This window comes from Canis aureus, chromosome 32 (genome assembly GCF_053574225.1).
Source record: "Canis aureus isolate CA01 chromosome 32, VMU_Caureus_v.1.0, whole genome shotgun sequence".
Lineage (NCBI taxonomy): Eukaryota > Metazoa > Chordata > Mammalia > Carnivora > Canidae > Canis > Canis aureus.
The window spans coordinates 44,637,938-44,657,490 of record NC_135642.1 but is presented as its reverse complement, the minus strand read 5'-3'; the positions used below and the strand labels follow the sequence as shown (position 1 = coordinate 44,657,490).

The 19,553-nt window shown below is 56.6% G+C and overlaps 1 protein-coding gene across 7 annotated transcripts in view; it reads right to left on the bottom strand.

The window, feature by feature from the left end:
* Positions 1–997: 997 nt before the first annotated feature.
* SCAPER (S-phase cyclin A associated protein in the ER) overlaps positions 998–19,553 on the bottom strand; it is a 421,844-nt gene continuing 403,288 nt past the window's right edge. For 6 of the 7 annotated variants that reach the window (XM_077882048.1, XM_077882046.1, XM_077882049.1 and 3 more), the window contains 3 exons: positions 6,099–6,290; positions 3,550–3,601; positions 998–1,272 (listed from right to left, as the gene is read on the bottom strand). In XM_077882048.1, the coding sequence (XP_077738174.1) occupies positions 1,169–1,272; positions 3,550–3,601; positions 6,099–6,290 (348 nt within the window). In that variant the 3' untranslated portion in view covers positions 998–1,168. The remainder of the gene's footprint in view (positions 1,273–3,549; positions 3,602–6,098; positions 6,291–19,553) is intronic. The other variant, XM_077882050.1, reaches the window with a different exon arrangement.

Genomic DNA, 19,553 nt, shown 5'->3' with positions numbered 1-19,553 from the left:
GAGGGACACCGGGTCGCGGTCCCGGTCAGCGCCAAGCACGTGGGTCACACGCTTGGGATTCCCCGGGGTCAGGTCAGGTGCGGCAGCGAGGAGCGTCGTGTGCTGCTTTCGGGGCCTCCCGGGGACCCGGTGTGGGAGTCGCTCCACCAGGGCCGAGGGCCGCGGGCGGCGGTTGTCCCCGAAGACCCATCGGTCCTTGGAGAGGCCCGCGCGGGGGGTTCCCGGGGGGCTTCGAGGCCGTCGGGCTCAGGGTTCGGCCGTGGGGGCCGCGCTCGGCCGGGCCCTGGGCTTGTCCCCGACGGACTTGGCGACCGGGGCGCGGGCGGAGTCGGCCTTGGGCTGGGCTGCGGGGCCGGGGGGAGGGGAGGGGAGGGGAGGGGGGGAGGGCGGGGCAGGGCAGGGCGCGGCAGGGCGGGGGCTCGTCCGTTCCAGGCTGTGCGGGGACCTGGAGGCCGAGTGCGCCGTGGGTGCCCCGAGGTGGCCGGTCCTCCCCGCCCTGGGCCGCGGCGGGAGCGGGTGCGGGGGGCGCAGTCGGGCCGGAGGGGCGGGCCCTGGGGGGGGACGGGACTCGGGGGCTCGGGGGCTCCGGGGCGGGGCGGGGCGGTCGGCGGGTCGGGGCCGGGGCGCTGCGCTCTCGGGGCACCGGCTGCTCCGCGGCGGCCCCGCCTCCATCCCCCGCCCCTCCCCCCTCCATCCCTCCCCGCCCCCCGCGCCATCCCCCTGCCCGCGCCCCCCCCCCAACCCCGGCCCTGAGGATGCTCCGCGGGCGTCGGGGCGCTGCTGTCCTGGGGGCGGGCGCGAGCCCCGAGCCCCCTGCCCCCGCCCCGGGCCGCGGAGGAAGAGCCCGGCGGCCGTCCTGGAGGAGGCGCCCCGCGGCCGGGGGGGGGGGGGGGGGGGCACCTGCGCGGACCCCGGGGAGGCAGGTGCGCCCCGCCCCCGCCCCCGCCCGGCCCCGCCCGGCCCCCTCGTGCCGCCTCCGTAAGAAGAGCCACGGACGCAAAGAGAATAAGTTACTTTATTACAAGAAGGAAACAGACTCGCCAGTTTAGTCTAACTTCACCCACATCTCGACGCCGAGCGCCCTGGGGACGCCGAGCAGGAGCCGGGCTCAGGCCTTGGTCCCGACACTCAGAGCCTCCGCGGGCGCCCGACGGGCCAACCAGGCCGTTCATTTATTGTCTTTTTTTAAAAAGAACTGTCGCGCTTCTTCCCAGGCCTCCTGGGGAAATCTGTTGGCCAGCTCAAGATAGTCTTGGGAACCGAGGGATTTGCCTGCGAGAGAGAGGGAGAGAGAGAGAGAGAGAGAGAGAGAGAGAAGTTAGATTCTTTGAAGTTTAAGCAATTGGAATTATTTCAACATCGGACTACAAAACAGGGACGTGCACTTCGAATAGACCATAATGCGCGTTTATGTAAAGGCGACCCCCGTCCACCTACATTCACCCGTAGGATTTTATATATATATATTTTAATCACAATTTATTTTGTGCTTCTAACATATTCAGGCATTAATCCCTCTGTAAAACATGACCAAAAAGTGTTTTTGGACTCCAGAGTAAGAAAAGGGGAAAATAAGCACGGTGAACAAGGTAAAATGGCATTCATTCAATCCGTAAGACAGCCCTGAAAGGGTAGATATGAAAGCTTGATGTCTGTCCTCTAAATCGGTCTAATTTGAAATACTTTAAGTTAACTTTTAAAATGCTGAAATCTGGCATTCAGTCATCTAACGAAGCAGAGAGAGCGAGTTTCTTATTACTGACGCAGGCAAAGGAAACCGCCCCGTGGCCGGCAGGGACGAGCAGCGGGCGCCCCAACAGCAGGTCCTCCGTCATGGAGAGTGCGTGCGGCGCTACCCGGAGCTGTCGCGGCTCACCTGGGCAGTGAACTCAAAAGGCCTTGAAACGTTTTCCGGGGACTCAATCTAAGCAAAAGGGGAACAGATGTCCGAAGCGCAGACTGGCACTTCGTGGGGCGTAGTCATTTCTTTTAAACCAAGTGAGCACATCAGGGGCTGTCACCCAGGAACATGATGATGACCTTTTCTGACAAATGCAGAGAACAGGTCCCCATTTGCCGTTTTGTGCTTTAAGCCCATTGTACCTGGGGAAAGCATGGAAGTCAGAGAAAATGGCCCTTGGAGAAGAAAGTAAGTTGAAACTCCCACAGGCCTCAGCCCACCAAGCAGAGGCAGCTCTTGGGACTCCGCCTGCCAGATTCGAAGCAAATGGTGACTCATCCTTACAGTCAGGAGAAAGGAAGAAAAAAGAATGGCTAAGCTTCTTACTGGCAAAAACAAACAAACAAAAAAAAAAACAAAAAAAACCCTGCTGTACATTTAAAAATAAATACATTAGAAGACTTTTCAAGGCATTTTCATATATTCAAAATTTAAGACATTGTTTTCTAAGACACAGTAACCATTTATACAGATTTCTCCCACAGAACCTCCAATAGCCACTGCTGCCTTTTTTTTTTTTTTCTTTTTAAAAAAAGGGCTGTGAGTGCGTCAGGACAGACCTGAACTTGCACACTAATTCTGGCTTAGATACAAATGGTACCGACTCTGATGCTGACTGGAATTCCTGAAGACAGGCATAGCTGTCCGTTTACTTCTCCGAATGCCTGAACCAATAAAACATGACATTTTTCCACAATATTGTTACAGCTTTGTATTCTTTCCTGTGTACTTTTCGACACCTGCCCACTACAGAGGATTAGCGTGTGTGTGTGTCCATCTGTCCGTCCAGGGCGACTCCCCACCCGCCAAGCAAGGGCCACTTGGTGGGCGCCCTAGACAGTCCTGCTGGGAGTGGGCCTCGGCCACTTGATGGACGACTTGGGGAAAATCTGTATTAGGGTCTCATTAATCAGAGACGCTGTCCTGACAGACAAAGAGCAACTTGTGCTTCTCAATTACAGCGTGTGTAGAATATTGAAAAGCGTAAAAATGCACTTTAAAATTCTACATCTCCAGCTCTGATCATAGCAAACGCCTCAGCGGGAACACTGCGGGGGGGTGGGGGGGGAACTTGTAAATCTTTTGGCCTCTGGGCTCTTGTTAGTCTGATGGCTTTTTCTCCAAGTAACACAGTTTTACACTTTTAATTTTTAATTAAAAATATCCGAGCACTTGAATTTAGGGGGAAAATATGGGCGACTATTATTAATAATTTTATTCTAAACATAGGGAAGCAAACCGATGTGATTGTAGCGTTTCTGTGAGTAACGATCGTCGGCCAATGTTAACGATCTGCTTGTCTCCCGTATTATGAAGTGATTATTCACCATTTATTATATCTTGCATGAGGTGCATATGAATTACATAAAGATGTTTTGTGCTTTTACTTCCACAGACTTCTCTGTATATTCGGATGCATTTATGCTTGGTGCCAAAATCTGTTTCTTTACTGTTTGAAATACACTCGGCGTGTGCATCCACATGTCTTAGGTGGGGCGGTAAACGGGTTTCTGTGTGGTCCCAGAGGGCGGAGGAAGAAACACGTCTGTCCAGCTGCACACACACATTTCATGTCATGAGAGACGTACCTTTGGGCTGATGGGCCCGGGTGTCTGCTTGACCTGGAGTCTGTACGAAATCCTGTGGGCGACAAGAAAAGGGTCTTTATACCAATGCTAGGAACTGAGAACTTCGCTGGGGGCGGCGTTAAATGTGCTTCTGAATCCCGAGACAACTATTCTTGCGTGAATCCTCTGCAGCCCAAATACCGGAGCGTAAGAAGTCGACGTTCGGCTTCTCTCAATTTAAATCAAATACCGACAACGCACATGTTGCTCCGATCAGCCGGGGCCACGGTGCCGTCTCCTGCAGGGACTATGACTTTATCTCCGCTAAGAAACTGAAGGCTTTCGCCGGATTTATTATTCTAAAATGCTGACAGATTGTTCACGCTCTTAAAAAAAGTGTTAACTCCTAAAGCCCTGATGTGTTCTGCAGCCACATCTTAAAGTCCAGTGATTCTGCTTTTAGATGGGAAGGGAAAACGTCGTACATAATATATAACTTTTCAGAAACTTCGGACAAACCACCGGCTCCTGTTTTTACCATCATTTTCTAGTGACTGTCGACGAGCCCTCGTTGACACATGGGGACCTCAGAACCCTTCTATAAACTAAGATCTTACATCCATTCCTCTGATGATAATTACTTCTAGAACAGAAAACTTGATTCAATTTCTCTAAGATGCTAAGAAATTTCTGTGACCTTTACGAAATGGGTGTAAGCTGAACGTGTTGTATTGACATGAAGTCACATTTAAATGTGCGCTAAATACACAGAGAAGAGCCAGAAATACTTTCAGGTGAACCGGAGACGAAAACCAGTCATTTGTATGTTCTTTACTTTAGATTCCTGTATCGTTTGTATTTTTGTGGACTGTTTTCCAAGCAGTTGGACATGCGGGGGACTAAGCTGGCACAGAGGCCGGATCGTCGTGGTCGACTGTCACGGCCCCGGCTGAGGCCCCCGTGCACACAGCACGCCCGGCCCGGCTGCGTCCTCCCACCTGCCTTTGCTCCACGGCACTGAGCCCCCGACCCGCCGTCTGTCTGACTCCCCCCACTTTAAGGAAAGCTGTATGGAGGCAGGGCCTTCTGTCTGCTTCTTCACGGCCGTGCCCGGTGCCCGGGAAGCACCCGTACGCCAGGTGCACTAGAAAATTACCTGTTGAATAAGAGAATGAATTTTAAGGTCACAGTCTTAGAAGTCCTCTGTACTGTATTTTCTGTTTATTTTTTAATCCCAAGGCTTTGAGAATATATGAAATTCTTAAATGGTGACATGACAGTCATGTAAGACTTTTTTAAGATTTTAATTTAAGCATAAGGTGTTTTTTGGAGAATCCACACCCTACCGATGGGTCTAAAGATGTTCGAAAAAATTTCCGGAAAATAGAGCCCAGACTCAAAGAGAATAACTAAGGTGAAAGTAAACATTTCTAAACACAACTGACCTGGCCGTGTTTCTTAACCGGCCGTCTCATGGAGGGTGGCCTAAGACGCGGAAGCCAGTAACCGCCGTCCGCGGCGAGGGGAGCTGGGGTCTGCAGCTGCCCCAACCGGCCAGGCAGGATCACGTCCTTTCGGCAATGACGTACGTGTATCAGCCCAACAGGAGCGGCTCTAACAGAGCTCTGCTTTCTGTTTCATCGTCACGGACGGAAAACATTGCCAATCACACGTACGTCATGGAACAAAAGCACACTGGTTTTTAGGGCAAAACATTTCAAAGAAAACGGAAGATTTTCAGCAAATAATGATCCACAGGGACAGAAAAAAATAACAGGATTAGCTATTAGCAAACAGTAAAGAACAGCTAACCTGATTTTCTATGGTCACTTGACTGAATTACCGTAGACGTGGAAACACTGCTCTCCTTTGCTGCGGCTCGGACCCTGGTCCCGGCCCCCCTGACCCTGGTCCCGGCCCCCCTGACCCTGGTCCCGGCCCCCCTACTGTGGTCCCGGCCCCCCTGACCCTGGTCCCGGCCCCCCCGACCGTGGTCCCGGCCCCCCCGACCGTGGTCCCGGCCCCCCGACCCTGGTCCCAGCCCCCCCGACCGTGGTCCTGGCCCCCCTGACCCTGGTCCCAGCCCTACAGAACCTAACTGGATCAGAAGCACAGAAGGCCATTCTTACGAGTGTGAGATCTTTTTAGAAAATAATACCAGGATTTCATCACGGCTGCACACGTGTGTATGAATCACACTTCTCTAAAAGCTTACAAATCAACTGAAGCTTTAACTTCTCTTCCTCGGCAGCCCTCTGTCCGCTATTCTCTCCGCCAGACCAACAGCTACGTGGACGTGAGTGCTGCCGCCTTGACAAAGTCCGGCCTCCTTTCTTAAAAACGTTTACTTGGTGTGGATCTGCCACTTCAGTAACTGGAAAAACGTCCCTTCCTTGGAATCCTCCAAGGACTCGCACGGCGCTCCACCCCCGCTTCACTATCCTGATGCTTTAGGAGTTAATTTCTAGCACAGAAACCCGTGGGCAACCTCCGGGAGCACGGGGCGGGCGCGGGTCCGCAGCCGGTGGGCGTGCGGCGCGCGTGAGGCCGGAGCCAGCCGCGGGAGGTACCTGAACGAACGTGGCCAGCAGCACGCAGCTCATCTCCTGCTCCAGGATGGTCCTGTTGTGGCGGTTGTTGAAGCAGGCAGCCAGCAGCGAGGGGAACAGCACCTTGGTCAGCCGGGGCTCGCTGAAGTACTGGAAGGGCAGCTGGCAGAGCTTCTGCAGCACCGTCGGGTGGCGGCCGGACTGCACGACCACCTGAGGCAGAGGGCCTGGGTCAGCGGCCGCCCCGCACCCCCGCTCCCCCGCCACCCCGCCGCCCGGCCACGACCCCGAGGGCCGCAGCAGGAGGAAGGACACTGCTCCGTGGTGCCGAGAGCAACACAAAGGGCAGGATCTTGCCTCCTGACTTACGGGAAGGGTCCCGAAGGTCTGTGACCATTCATCCCCCACGACGAGGCGCAGGGCTGCCACGGAGAGGGGACGCGGGGCCGGTCCCAGCCCCTTTAACAAGCAGCCCCATCCCCTGAAGCCGCGGAGCCGCTCGGCAGAGATGCCCTCTGCTAGGGCTCTGCTCTGCATCCAGGCCCGTGGCCTCCGACCCGGCTGGGGCAGGACTGGGGTACAGGCCGGGGTCCAGGCCCGCAGCCCCCCTGACTCAGCCGGGGCAGGACTGGGGTAGAGGCCGGGGTCTGAGCCTACAGTCCCCCTGACCCTGCTGGGGCAGAGCTGGGGTAGAGGCCGGGGTCCACAGCCGCCCCCGCCCCCCGACCCGGCTGGGGCAGGCCTGGGGTACAGGCCGGGTAGGCGGTGCATCCAGTACGCAGATGAGGCCTTGGGGAGAAAAGGGGACCGCGAGGGGAGGGGAGCTTCCACAAAGCACAGGCTCCCGGGCCCCTTCCTGAGCCGTGCTCCTTATCTCCGTTTCCATCAGTGCCACCGAGTCTAAAAGGAGAATGTTTAGATAAACGAGACGGGGCTCGGAGCAGGCTGGGTTCACCACTGTGCACATGGAGGGACGGAGCGATGCAATCAATAGGCTTGCGGGGAGTCCTCCCCGTCTCCCCCCGGCCCACACCACAGACTAGGGGAGGTCAAGCGAGATCTCTTCCAAGTAAACCCTGATCGGGCGGTGCCGGTGCTCACACGGAAGAGCCCGGCGACCCAGGGCCCACGTCTTGGCATAGAGGGAGGGCACAGAGAGTCAGGACACCGTGAAATCCGAGGTCAGGGCTGCAAGTTGCACTTGGAAAAACATGATTTTGCAGGTACGTACCCAGACAGGCCTACGTTCAAATTAAAACCAGAAGGGACAGAACGAAACAGCAGAGGCAGAGAAACATAAATTACAGGGATTTACAAGTTTTCAAAGTACTTTTAACAATACTTTAAGAACACACTCTTGGATGATAATGCAGTTTGGTTTAAGGACAAAATCAACAAAGTAATAGTTCACATATTTTAGCTCAATAGCTAAAATGACATCAAAAATCTTCAGAGAATGTTGACAGGGACTTGTTAATACCTTCAAATCCAGCAGGAATTTTAAAGACGCGGAGTGTGACCGTTCGGCACATGGCTACGTGCTGCCGTTTCCGACACGGGCTGAGAAAAGTCTGTGCCGTCATCTATTTGATTGATAAAGCATTTACTTCAATCTTTAATTATCAGCTACAAATGCTGTAGCGGAGCCAAATGACCAGCCCTCCAGAGTTTGTAACGGTACCATTACCCCCTCGTCCAAATGAAGCAGAAGTTTTTTTCTTTGGAACTTCATTGTTAAAATGCTATTACTGGAAGATTCACTAATTGAACGGATATTCAACTGCCCAGTGTGGCTGGCACAGGCGCAATGCTAACGCCGCCTCCCAGCTCCTGGTTCACGAGGACTGCGCCGCGCCCCGACCCCGCTGGGGGACAAGAGCCCCTCCTGAGCGCGCCTGCCTAGCAGCTGCCCCATGAGGACGCGACTCCAGGGAGGTCAGCAAACGTGCAGTGAGGTTCGGGGTTAGAGCCCGCCACTGCCGGACACCGACGCGCGGGCTGTGGGGTGTCACACACCCAGGGGCCCACCCGGGACACAACGTAGTCGGGGTCCGGGGAAGGGTCTTGGGGTGGTTGGAGCCGCCCCCCGCCCCCCGCTAGGCCGAGCCAGGGCGGGACGTCGCGGCCCGTCCTTTGAACCGCATCTCGGGCACCGCGGGGAGAGGGCACCAGGAGGGCCGGGAGCGGGCCAAGCCGCGGCGCTGGGACCGGGCGGGCGAGACCCCTCCCGGTAACGCGGGGGGCTGTGGTCCACGGGGGCCTCCAGCAGTCAAGAGGCACAGCTGCGTGGTGGGCTGCACGGGGCCGAGGGGCAGGGAAGCAAGGCTGGGGCGCAGAGGGTGACCCTGGGTGCGGCGTGGGCGCCAGGCCAGTCCCTGAGGCTCCGGGCAGCTGGGGGCTTCGGGCAGGGCTCGGGTCCACTCATCCAGGCGCTTCCAGGCCCCGGGGCCGTCACGTCACCGTGACCTGCTCCAGCCTTCCGGAGTCGGTGGACAGTCACCACGGAATACCGACGTCTTGGTGAATGGACGAAATGGAAGTCGTTTAAAAAAGAAAAGCAGATTTACAATGACGTTTCCTCTGTCGGTCTTCCCGACGGAGCCGCAACTAAGTCAGCAACTTGGTCCGTCCCGTTCTCTCGACAAGCGCCGGCTGCTAAGGCCCAACGTGAGCGGCACCCCGAGCCTGCCCTGCGTTCCAGAGGGCCTGCCCCAGGGTTCCTCCCCACACCAGCGCCCCTGGGGGGGCGTCTGCTGCCGACTTCCTCGGGGTCACCGTCCGGGCAGACGGCACGCGGGGGCCGCAGGGTTCCACAGGGTGAGCAAAGCCGTCCCCGAGACGCTGCCCACGCCCAGTGCAGAGCAGGCCTCCAGGGAAACAAGGGAATTCCCAGCAACGTTCAGATCAAAACAAGCTGAAGCTGAACTTTCCACCTGCTCTTAGGTGCGATCTTCGAGCAGGTTCTAACTAAAGAGCCAGGAGAGCCCGGCTCCCGCCTTTACTCCAGCCACCGACTCGTTGCACGGCCCTGGGAAAATGGTTCCGTGTCTCTGTGTCTCAAGGTGGAAAGAATCTTGTAGGAGGTGCACACGGGGCCCTCCTACGTGAGTAGCTCAGTCCTCACAGAGCGAACCTACCTGCGTCACCAGAACCAGATGAAGAAAGAGAACTCGGCCGAGGGTGTCGGATCTTTACGCTCCTTCTCACTCAAAATTAGAGCCCCACATTTTGAATTTAGGACAAACCGTACAGAACCTATTTGACTGTGCTCCCCCTTGTGACCGATCAATAGTTCCGGGAGGGGGTCACGGGCGGAGGCCGGGATGGCGGGATGCCGGCGTCGGGCCTCCAGCGAGCGGTGGCGGCAGCAGACTTTTGCAGAGGAACCTGGAGAAGACCCGGCCGTGGCGGTTCGTCCACCTGCGGCCTCTGCCCGCCCAGCAGCGCCGAGCCTTCTGCTTCCCACGAGTACAAAGCATCGGGGAGTGGAGCTCGGCGTGGACGGGAGCCGGCGGCTCTAGCGTCCTTGACTCGTCCGGGGCGTGTCGGGTGCCGCTGGCTCGGGGACACGGAGAGTCCGGGCTGGGGCTCTCGGGAGATGCGTGTGCACACGAGTGGCCGTACGAGGACGCTGGGTCGTCACACAGGAAAGACAAAGTACTGGGGGCCCTGGGAGGGAACGAGGACCCCTAGGGGGAGGGGAGGCCACTCCGAGAAGGGGGGGACTGCGGGTGGGGAGAGGCTCCCAGACTCAGGCACCCACCCGGGTGAGTCCCTCAGGCTGTCGAACGAGATACCAGAGACCAGGGCCCGAAGCAACGGGAATTTATTTCCTCAGGGCTCCAGAGTCGAAGTCTGGGAGCCGCGGGCAGCAGCAGGGGTGGGCGCCTCCCTGGTGTGGGCTCCGCCGCCCCTGCGGTCCTCCCCCGGCGCCCGCACCCCGCGCGCTCCCCCCCTTGCCGTACGGGGCCAGCGGTGCTCTCCCGTGAACCCGCAGCCTTGTGTCCTCATTTAACCAGAAGTAGCTCTTAAGAGCCCTCTGGCCCAGTACAGCCACCTTGGGGGTCAAGGTACAAAACACGAATTCTGGGGGACACAGCTCAGCCCGCAGCACGGCCCGGATTCCTCGCTGCCCGCGGCCAGAACGATGCTTCAGTAGAACGGCCGCCCGCGCTGGCCGGTGCATCCGAGAGCCGATCGGTCGCCCGGGCCTCCGCTGCCGGAAACCGGGAGTGTACAGGCTGCAGGCTGCCCGCCGTGGGGCGGCCCTGGGCTCTAGGGCGGCTCCGGTCAGTTAGCTGAGTTGACCCTCAGGGTCCCCTCCGGAAAATACAGACACTCTGCACAGCGAAGGAAACAACAGAACCAAAACACACCTACCGAACGGGGGAGGATATTTTGCAGATGACACACGGGGTTAGTATCCGCAAGGTATAGGGACCTGACGGGGCCCCGGGTGGCGCGGTCAGGCCTCTGACCCTCGACCTCTCAGGTCACGACAGCAGGTGTTGGGACTGAGTTCCACTTCGGGCTCCTCACTGGGCGCGGAGCCTGTTTAAGATTCTCTCTGCCTCTGCCCCTCCCCTCCACCCCCGCGTGCTCGTGTGCGCTTGCTCTCTCTCTCTCTCTCTCCCTAAAAAAAAGAAAAACCCAAACCAAAAAAAAAAAACACGTATAATTCAACACCCAAAAATCAAATAATCCAATTAAAAATGGGCAGAAGACATGAACAGACATTTCTGCAAGGAAGACATACGATGGCCAACAGACGGCACAGGAACAGATGCTCAGCACCCGTCAGGGAAACACAACTTGAAGCCACAAAGAGATCAGCTCACACCTGTCAGAACGACTAAGAAACACGAGAAATAACAAGTGTGGGCAGGGCTGTGGGGAGGGGGAGCCCTCCTACCCTGCTGATGGGAACGCCAGCTGAGCAGCCACTCTGGAAAACACGGTGAGTTCCCCAAATTACCACCGGCCCAGCGATTCCACCGGTGGGCGTTCACCCAAAGAGGGCAAAACACTCCTTCAGGAAGACAAACGCACCCGCACGTTTATCGCGGCGTCATTCACCACGGCCAGCTGAGGGAGGAGCCCCCGCGTCCACGGTGGGCGGCAGAGGAGACCCCGGGAGCAGCAGCCACAGAGGGAGTGGAGCCTTGCCGTTGGCAGCGACGTGGATGGATCCAGAGGATGTGGCGCTAAGGGAAAGGGGCCCGTCACTGGGGCACCGGTGGCCAGTCGGGTAAGTGGCCGGGTCTTGATTTTGTGCCGGGTCATGATCCCGGGTCCTGGGACGGGCCCCGTGTCCGGCTCTGGGCTCAGCACCCTTCCCCCACCCACCTGCTCGCTCTCTCTCTCTCTCTTTCTCAAATAAATGAGTCTTTAAAAAAATCATTAAAGAAGTCAGAGAAAGACAAATACCACATGATGGAACTCCTCTGTGGAATTTAAGAAAGAAAACAAATGACCAAAGGAAAAAACGGCAAACCAAAACCGGGCTCCCAACTATAGCGAATAAACTGTTGCCGGGGGGGGGAGGGGGTGGGCGCGGGTGGACGGGGGCACCAGGGGGCCTTGCCGGCCGAGCCCGCGGGGCCCACAGCCTGCTGGACGCCGTGCGCCGGCTGCACTCAGCTGAGGGGAAAAGAGGACGGACGCGGCCTTCAGGGCTGGGAGGACGAGCGAGTGGGACGCGGCCCGGGGCCTCGCCGTGGACGCCAGCAGCGCCGGGGCAGGGGTGCGCGGCCCGAGGCTCCTGCGTGGGGCCTGCCTTCCACGTGCGCCCAGCACCAGGAGTCTCCTCTGGGGGCGAGGCCTGCCTGGGGCCGTCCCTCGTCCCACCCCGTGCCCCACAAGGGCCGCGCTCCGAACCGGGGTGGCGGTGGTTCCCGCAGCAGCAGGCCCCGATTCCGGCGGCCGCTCCTCAGCGAGCCTCGCTGCCCGGAGCCGTGGTGGCCTGGCCCTGCTGGCCCAGGCCGAGCTACGCGGACAGAGCGGGGCCAGGCGGGGGCCAGCCGGGGTCCAGCCGGGGAGCTAGCCAGGGGGCCTGCCGGGGTGCCAGGTGGGGTGCCAGCCAGGGGCCAACTGGGGGCCAGCCGGGGGCCGGCTGCTGGGGGCAGGGCCTCTGCGGGGAAGGCGGCCGAGGCCGAGCCGGGCTTCGGGGAAGGGCGACGGAGGAGAGGAGGGACCAGCGCTCCCGAGGACCTAGGCCCCCAGGCCGGCGTCCCCGGAACAGCCCCGCCAGCACCGTGCTCCGGGCCACGGCCTCCCCCGCCTTCCACGGGGTCTTCCTCGGAGAAGAGCTACCTTTCCACGAGGCACGTTCTAGATTCCCTTCAGGCGCGTCCCGGGCACTAGGAGGTTGGGCTAGACTATCCGAGACCCTCGGGCAGCCCTGGAAGTCACGGGCCCGCACCGTCGGGGACCGTACCAGGAGCGCTGCTGCGCGTCAAGTCGCAGAAGGGACCCTGTCTCAGGAGCACAGACAAGTCCTCGGAAACAAGACAGCCTCGTCCTATCGTCGTCATCTGAGGGACTTTACTTTGGATTTTCCGCCTCTTTGCTTTACTTGTGTCCCGCCTACCGCTGGTGGGGGGAGGCTGGTCACAGGGGCCCGATTCCGGGGACTCGGAGCAAGTCCTTCTCTTGGGCGATGAGGGGGGATGGACTGCACGGCCTCCGAAGGCTGTCGACGGGCAGAAGCGCTACAGCCCTGCGTGGTGGGCACGTGCACGGAGCACCTCGTGCTGCCTCCACCTGCGCAGACGTTACGTTTCAATTTGGTAAAAAAAAGAGAGAGAAAGAGAGAGCGAGAGCGAGCTTGTATTTTTTCTTACGGATGAATAAGAGTCATCATAGAACATGCTGCCCGCGGAGTCTCAGCTAGTCGCTGTTCTGATTTTCTAAAGCAGCTTCTTTAAGAAAAGAGAATCGACAGCGACACACACACACACACACACACACACACACACACACACACGGTACCGCAAGGGCCGCGTCGCTCACAGACCAAAGGACACGCGTGTGCGGGGCGGGAGGCGGCACGGCAGGCCCCGGGTAGGCCTTGAAGCACAGACCCTCGCGGTGGGCCCTGGTGGCTGCGGCGAGAGCGGGCCCGGCCTGGGCGGGTGCGAGGGCCGCGGGGCCGACACGCGGAGCGGGGCCGATGGGCGCCGCGGCCACACCGGGCGGCAGCCGGGGGCGCGGCGCGTTCCCTGCACTGACGCGCTCGCCACCACTGGCCCATGACAATTTTATTTAATCATAAAAATAAGACAGTCCAATCTTTTTGTAGTTGCAGTTTACTGCTTTCTCGAGTGAAATAAATGGTCTCTCCGATTTCTTCCGCTTTCATCTCGCGGCTCCAAGCACAGTAGGATAAGGTTCCAATTAAGGCCCATTAAGTGCTCACATTGATTCATGGGAGCCATTTCCCAGTCTCCCCTCCCAAGGATCCCCGTGCACCCCCGAGGCTCTCCGGTGTGTTTCCAGTTAGCAGCTGCCTGTACAAAGGAGAACTGCTTGGGGTGAGGCCTCCCTCCCTCCTGCTTCCCCAGCCCCAGGAGGCGACTCTCGCTCGCCTCGGACAAGCGCGTGCGCATCGCCTGTCAGGAGCTCCGCTGAAGCGGCGAGCCCTGCGGGAGGGGGCCAGAGCCGAGCACCGGGGGGCGGCCCAGCCATCCACGGGGGGTCCTCTGTGCCGCTACACCTTTCGGGTCACAGAGGACCCTGAGACGGGGCCACACGGCTCCCTCCGGCTTCCCGGCGGGTGGGGAGACACGCAGACAGCAACGACGGCCCGTCTAAGGCGACACCAAGTGACAAGGCTCACAGAGGGCGCCTCCAGGGCTCCTCCCACCTAAGAGCGGGGAGCCTGGAGGCAGACACTGATGCTTCCAGCAATACCACGGCGCACATCTGCTCTGGCCCAGGGGACGTGCTCACCACGGCGTGCGTGATCTCGTTGAACTTGCACAACAAAGCCCTCGAGTGTTCCCGGCGGTCTCCCTACTTTATAGACGAGGAAACTGGCACCAGGGAGGGAAGTGGCTCGTCCAGCATCACAGAGCTAGGGAGTGGCATAGCTGGGACCGGAGCTCGCTCCTCGCACCAACCTACAAACACACGCCGCGGGCGCCTCACAGCAGACGCCAGCCCGCAGGCCCCCACGGCCGTCCCATCAGCATCGACGGCCGCTGAGGGTGCGTGCTCCCAAAGGAACTACACGCGAAGGGGTTTAAGAGACATATTGAAAGACGCCCCTAGGAAACAGGTTAAAATGAATGAATGATTTGGTGGTTTGGGAGTCTTTAAGTGTAGATTTTCCTGCAGTGTGCTTTCTCAGAGTGCGACGTACCTGTCAAAAACCTTTTCTTTGAAATTTAAATCCATTTGGAAAAAAAAATAAAATTAAAAAAAATAAAATTTAAATTCAATTTGCCAACATATAGAATAGCACCCAGTGTTCATCCCATCAAGTGTGTCAAAAACCTTTTAGAATCTTTTTAATTTTTTTAAAAAGATTTTATTTATTCATGAGACAATAGAGAGAGGCAGAGACACAGGCAGAGGGAGAAGCAAGCTCCATGCAGGGAGCCCAACGGGGGACTCGATCCCGGGACCCCGGGGTCACGATCTGAGCCAAAGGGAGATGCTCAACCGCTGAGCCACCCAGAAGCCCCGAAAACCTTTTTTTAAAACCAAATCGTAAGTCAGAGTAGATCTGCCATGACAATGCCACCAACGTGGTGGGCAAAGACCCCACAGGCACCTGCAGTCCTAGCTGAGCGTCAAATCTGAGGCCTGGGGAGTAAGGACGACACTTCACAACGACCAGGGGCTGGGGCGCTCCCTGCGCTGAAGGCTGGGAGGCGACCCGGAGGACAGGCTGCCCACGTGTGTCGCCCGAGGGAGAAGAGGGCTGGGATGTGGCCCAAATCCACCCTCCAAGCGGTCTCTCACACACCGGTGTTTTCTCAAATACGGGACCTTCCGCATCTTTAAACACGGTAGTTCCCTTGGGATCTCAGAACTACTGATTGCAGCAAAAATGAAACTAAGAAGTCTCTTTTAGAACAGATTAGAAGACAACACACGGGGCCAAAGAAATGGCTCATTAGATTTTTAGCTATTCGGTCCAATCCGGAGGGTGAGGAGTGTTGCATCTTTCAAAATCTGGGGCCTTTTAACCTTCTCTGCAGTGTTTTGCCTGAGGAGAGCTGGATCGTTGTGCAGCCACTTGTTCATTAAAAAAACGACTGTCAGGTAGTTTAGTAGCAACGTGCAGGGCAACGCAGCAGGCCCTGGGGACAAGGACGTGCTCGCAGGGGCCTCCGTCGGGCGGCGCACGCGGGGGGCGCGGGCAGGGAGGTAGTGAGTGTGCGAGGAAAACCACGCAGGGCGAACGGGAGACAGGAACGACGCGGCTCTTCTGCCGTTCCAGACCCTGTGGCCGGGGGGCAGGTAGCGGGACGTCTAGGAAAGACTCTGGGAGCCTCTGCAAACCACGCTGCTGTCTGAGGGAAAAGTATCCAGGAAGCAGGCAGCAAGGGTGAAGGCTCCAGGCGTGTCTGGACCAGCAAAGACCCGGCTGCGGCCACACGGGCGGGGGGGGGTACCTGTGAGCACTATGTTGGGAGCGGAAATGATTAAATTTATCTGTTCACGTTGGTCTGGCCGTGAATTCACACTTCATCTCAGATTTACACACTCCTCCTCCATCACTGCGGGAAGGGCTCCTGGCAGTGCCCGGCCTAACTCTACCTGCGGGACCCTGAGGCCCAGAGAAGGGCAGTGACTCGCCCAGGGTCACTCAGCCGCGCGGCCCCACGAGGATCCAGCCATCCTCACGGCCGCCCAGCACCTGTGCCCTGGGCCGGGCTTGTTGTGACCCAGGAGGTCGGACGATTTCCCATCTTGGGGCGAGGCAAGCCGGGGGAGCAGGGTCCTCGCCGCCCCCCATCACCTGGATGCCGGTCACAGCATCCTGGACACCCACAAGCCCTGAGGGGTAAAGGGAGGCCAGCCGGGCACTCCAGGGGGAAGGGCGTCCGCCCCTAACCCGGAGGAAGGCGGAGAAAATAAAACAGAATCAAGGGGAGGAGGGGGGCGGGGAGCCTGGGGACAGGAGGCGGGGACTTCACCTCCGCTCAGCGGGGACTGGGGGGGCCGGGAGGGGCGGGGGCCTCCAGTCCCCGGGGTCACTGTCAGAGGAGGGGCGGGGGGCAGAGCGCACCACACCGGGGTAAAGGGTGGGGGCTGGGGGCCTGGGGAGAAGCTGGGGGGCTGGGGGAGCTGTGACCTGCTGCCCTCGGGGCCGCTCCCCGGGAGCCCAGGGCGCGGGGGACACAGCCCAGGATCCTGCGGGTCCCCGGCAGGGGTGGGGAGGCGGGCACAGGACGGCGGGGATGCACCTGCGTGGGGGGGAAGGGGGAGGGACACAGGACGGCGGGGACCCTCCTGGTGGGGGGAGGAGGCAGGGGGGACACAGGACGGTGGGGACACTCCTGCTGCGGGGGGCAGGGTGGGGGGCGGAGGGGAGAGGGCACAGGATGGGGTGCGGCCCCTCCTGCCATGGGGAGACACAGGAAGGCGGGGATGCCCCTGCCGCCGGGCTCCCCCAAGCTGTGCAGGTCAGCGCCCCCCGCCCCCCAGCACCCAGGCCAGTGCGGACCGGGGGCTGCGGTGGGTACTGGGGGAGCTGACTCCAGAGCTGGGGAGCTGGCCGTGGCCACTGGTGTTCCTCCTGTGTCACCCTGTGCCTGGGGTGGGGGGATGCAGGGGACAGGAGCCTCACGGGGTCAACAGCTCCCACTGACCCTGGCACCCGGCAGGGGCGGGGCAGCTCCCCCAGGTGCACACACCTGGGAGTCAGCACAGCAGCCCTTCCCCCAGAGACCAGCTGGAAGGACAGGGAGGAGCAAGTTCTGGACCCAGCAGCGCTGGAAAGCTCCAGGGGAAGTCGAGGGATTTACAGTATATAGAACTAGAGGGTCCCCCCCCCTTTTTCCCCTTTTCCAGTACAACTCCTTTTTATATCCGGCTAAAAATTTCCAATATTTTTCTCTTTTCCCACCTTAACTACAATATTTTACCACCTCTTCATTTTTAAGGTTCTTCCTTTTTGACTTTGAGATTTCTACAATTACAGGTCCTAGATACATTTTCCACTTCTAGATTCCCTTCAACATACTCAATTTAATTTCGGGAGATAGACAAGATATGGTTCTTTGTTTTGCTTTTGTTTTCTCTCCCTCCTTTTGTTCTGCAATGGCGGAAGTTAATACCTTCTAAAACATGACCAGCGGCACCCAGAGCCAAGTGGGACACCGTGCTGGTTCCTTCTGTGAGATCATATACCCTCTTCATTCCCATTCTGACCCCCTCTTTTATCTCATTTATAAATGAGATAAATGAGTTTTCGTGGTCCATGTTGGGGCTTTCCACAAGTATTACTGGTTTATATAAATTTGGGACTGAGCATCTTCTAACATACAGAACTTAATACACTCAGAACCAAGAGGATCACATTCGAGGACCCCTCAGGTAGACTACAGTCTCCCTGCACTACAACTTCATCACCACCACCATCCACAGTCCTCCCATTTTTTCTTTTTTCTCTTTTCTTTTTTTCTTTGTTCTTCTTCCTTGGAGTTTTTGGCCTTTTATTTTTTACTACTTTGTTTGAAAATTTGTTTTTCACTTTAGTGATCCTTTGTTTTATTTTGTTTTGATCTCCTTTTTCATTTTCTGGTCTCTGACCTCTTTGGAAGCATCTAGGATGTAGTTTACTCAGGTTGTGGTTGATATTTTTGACTCAGCCAGCTCATGCAGCCACTCTGCACTGGACAAAATGACTAGAAGGAGGAATTTACCACAAAAGAAAGAACTGGAAACAGTACTCTCTGCTACAGAGTTACAGAATATGGATTTCAATTCGATGTCAGAAAGCTAGTTCAGATGCGCAATTATGAAACTACTGGTGGCTCTGGAAAAAAGCATAAAGGACTCTAGAGATTTGTTACTGCAGAACTGAGACTACTCAGGCCAAAATTAAAAATAGATTAGATGAGATGCAATCCAAACTGGAGGTCCTAACTGCTAGGGTTAATGAGGTGGAAGAGGGAGTGAGTGACACAGAAGACAAGTTGATGGTCAGGAAGGAAGCTGAGGAAAAAAAGAGAAAAACAATTAAGAGACCCTGAGGAAAGGCTTAGGGAAATAAATGACAACCTGAGAAGGAAGAATTTACGTATAATTGGGGTTCCAGAAGAGGCCGAGAGGGAGAGAGGACCACAAAGTATATTTAAACAAATCACAGCTGAGAACTTCCCTAATTTGGGGATGGAAACAGGCATTCAGATCAGGAGATAGAGAGGACCCCCCCCCCAAAATCAATAGAAACCATTCAACACCTCGACATTTAATAGTGAAGCTCGCAAATTCCAAAGATAAAGAGAAAATCCTTAAAGCAGTGAGAGACAAGAAATTCTTAACTTTTAGGGGGAGAAATGTTAGATTAACAGCAGACCTCTCCACAGAGACCTGGCAGGCCAGAAAGGGCTGGCAGGATATATTCAGACTCCTAAATGAGAAGAACATGCAGCCAAGAATACTTTATCCAGCAAGGCTCTCATTCAGAATAGAAGGAGAGATAAAGGGCTTCCAGGATGGGCAGAAACTGAAAGAATATGTGACCACCAAACCAGCTCTGCAAGAAATATTAAGGGGGACTCTGGAAAGAAAGAGGACGTCCAAAGAAACAATCCACAAGAACAGGGATGAAGAGGCATTATGATGACACTAAATTCATATCTTTCAATAGTAACTCTGAACGTGAATGGGCTGAATGATCCCATCAAAAGACGCAGGGTTTCAGACTGGATAAAAAAGCAGGACCCATCTATTTGCTGTCTACAAGAGACTCATTTTAGATCTAAGGACACCTCCAGCCTGAAAATGAAAGGGTGGAGACCATTTACCATTCAAATGGTCCTCAAAAGAAAGCTAGGGTAGCAATCCTCATATCAGATAAATTAGAGTTTATCCCAAAGACTGTAGTAAGAGGTGAAGAGGGACACTCTATCTACTTAAAGGGTCTATCCAACAAGAAGACCTAACAATCATGAATATTTATGCCCCTAATGTGGGAGCTGCCAAGTATATCAATCAATTAACCAAAGTAAAGACATACTTAGATAATAATACACTAATAGTAAGAGACTTCAACTAGGCACTTTCTGCAAGTGACAGATTTTCTAATCAGAACATCACCAAATTAAAAATGGCCTTGAATGATACACTGGACTAGATGGATTGCACAGATATATACACAACTTTCCATCTGAACGCAACTGAATACACATTCTTCTCAAGTGCACATGAACTTTCTCCAGAATAGACCACTTACTGGGTCAAAAATCAGGTCTCAACTGATGCCAAAAGACTGGGATTGACCCCTGCATATTTTCA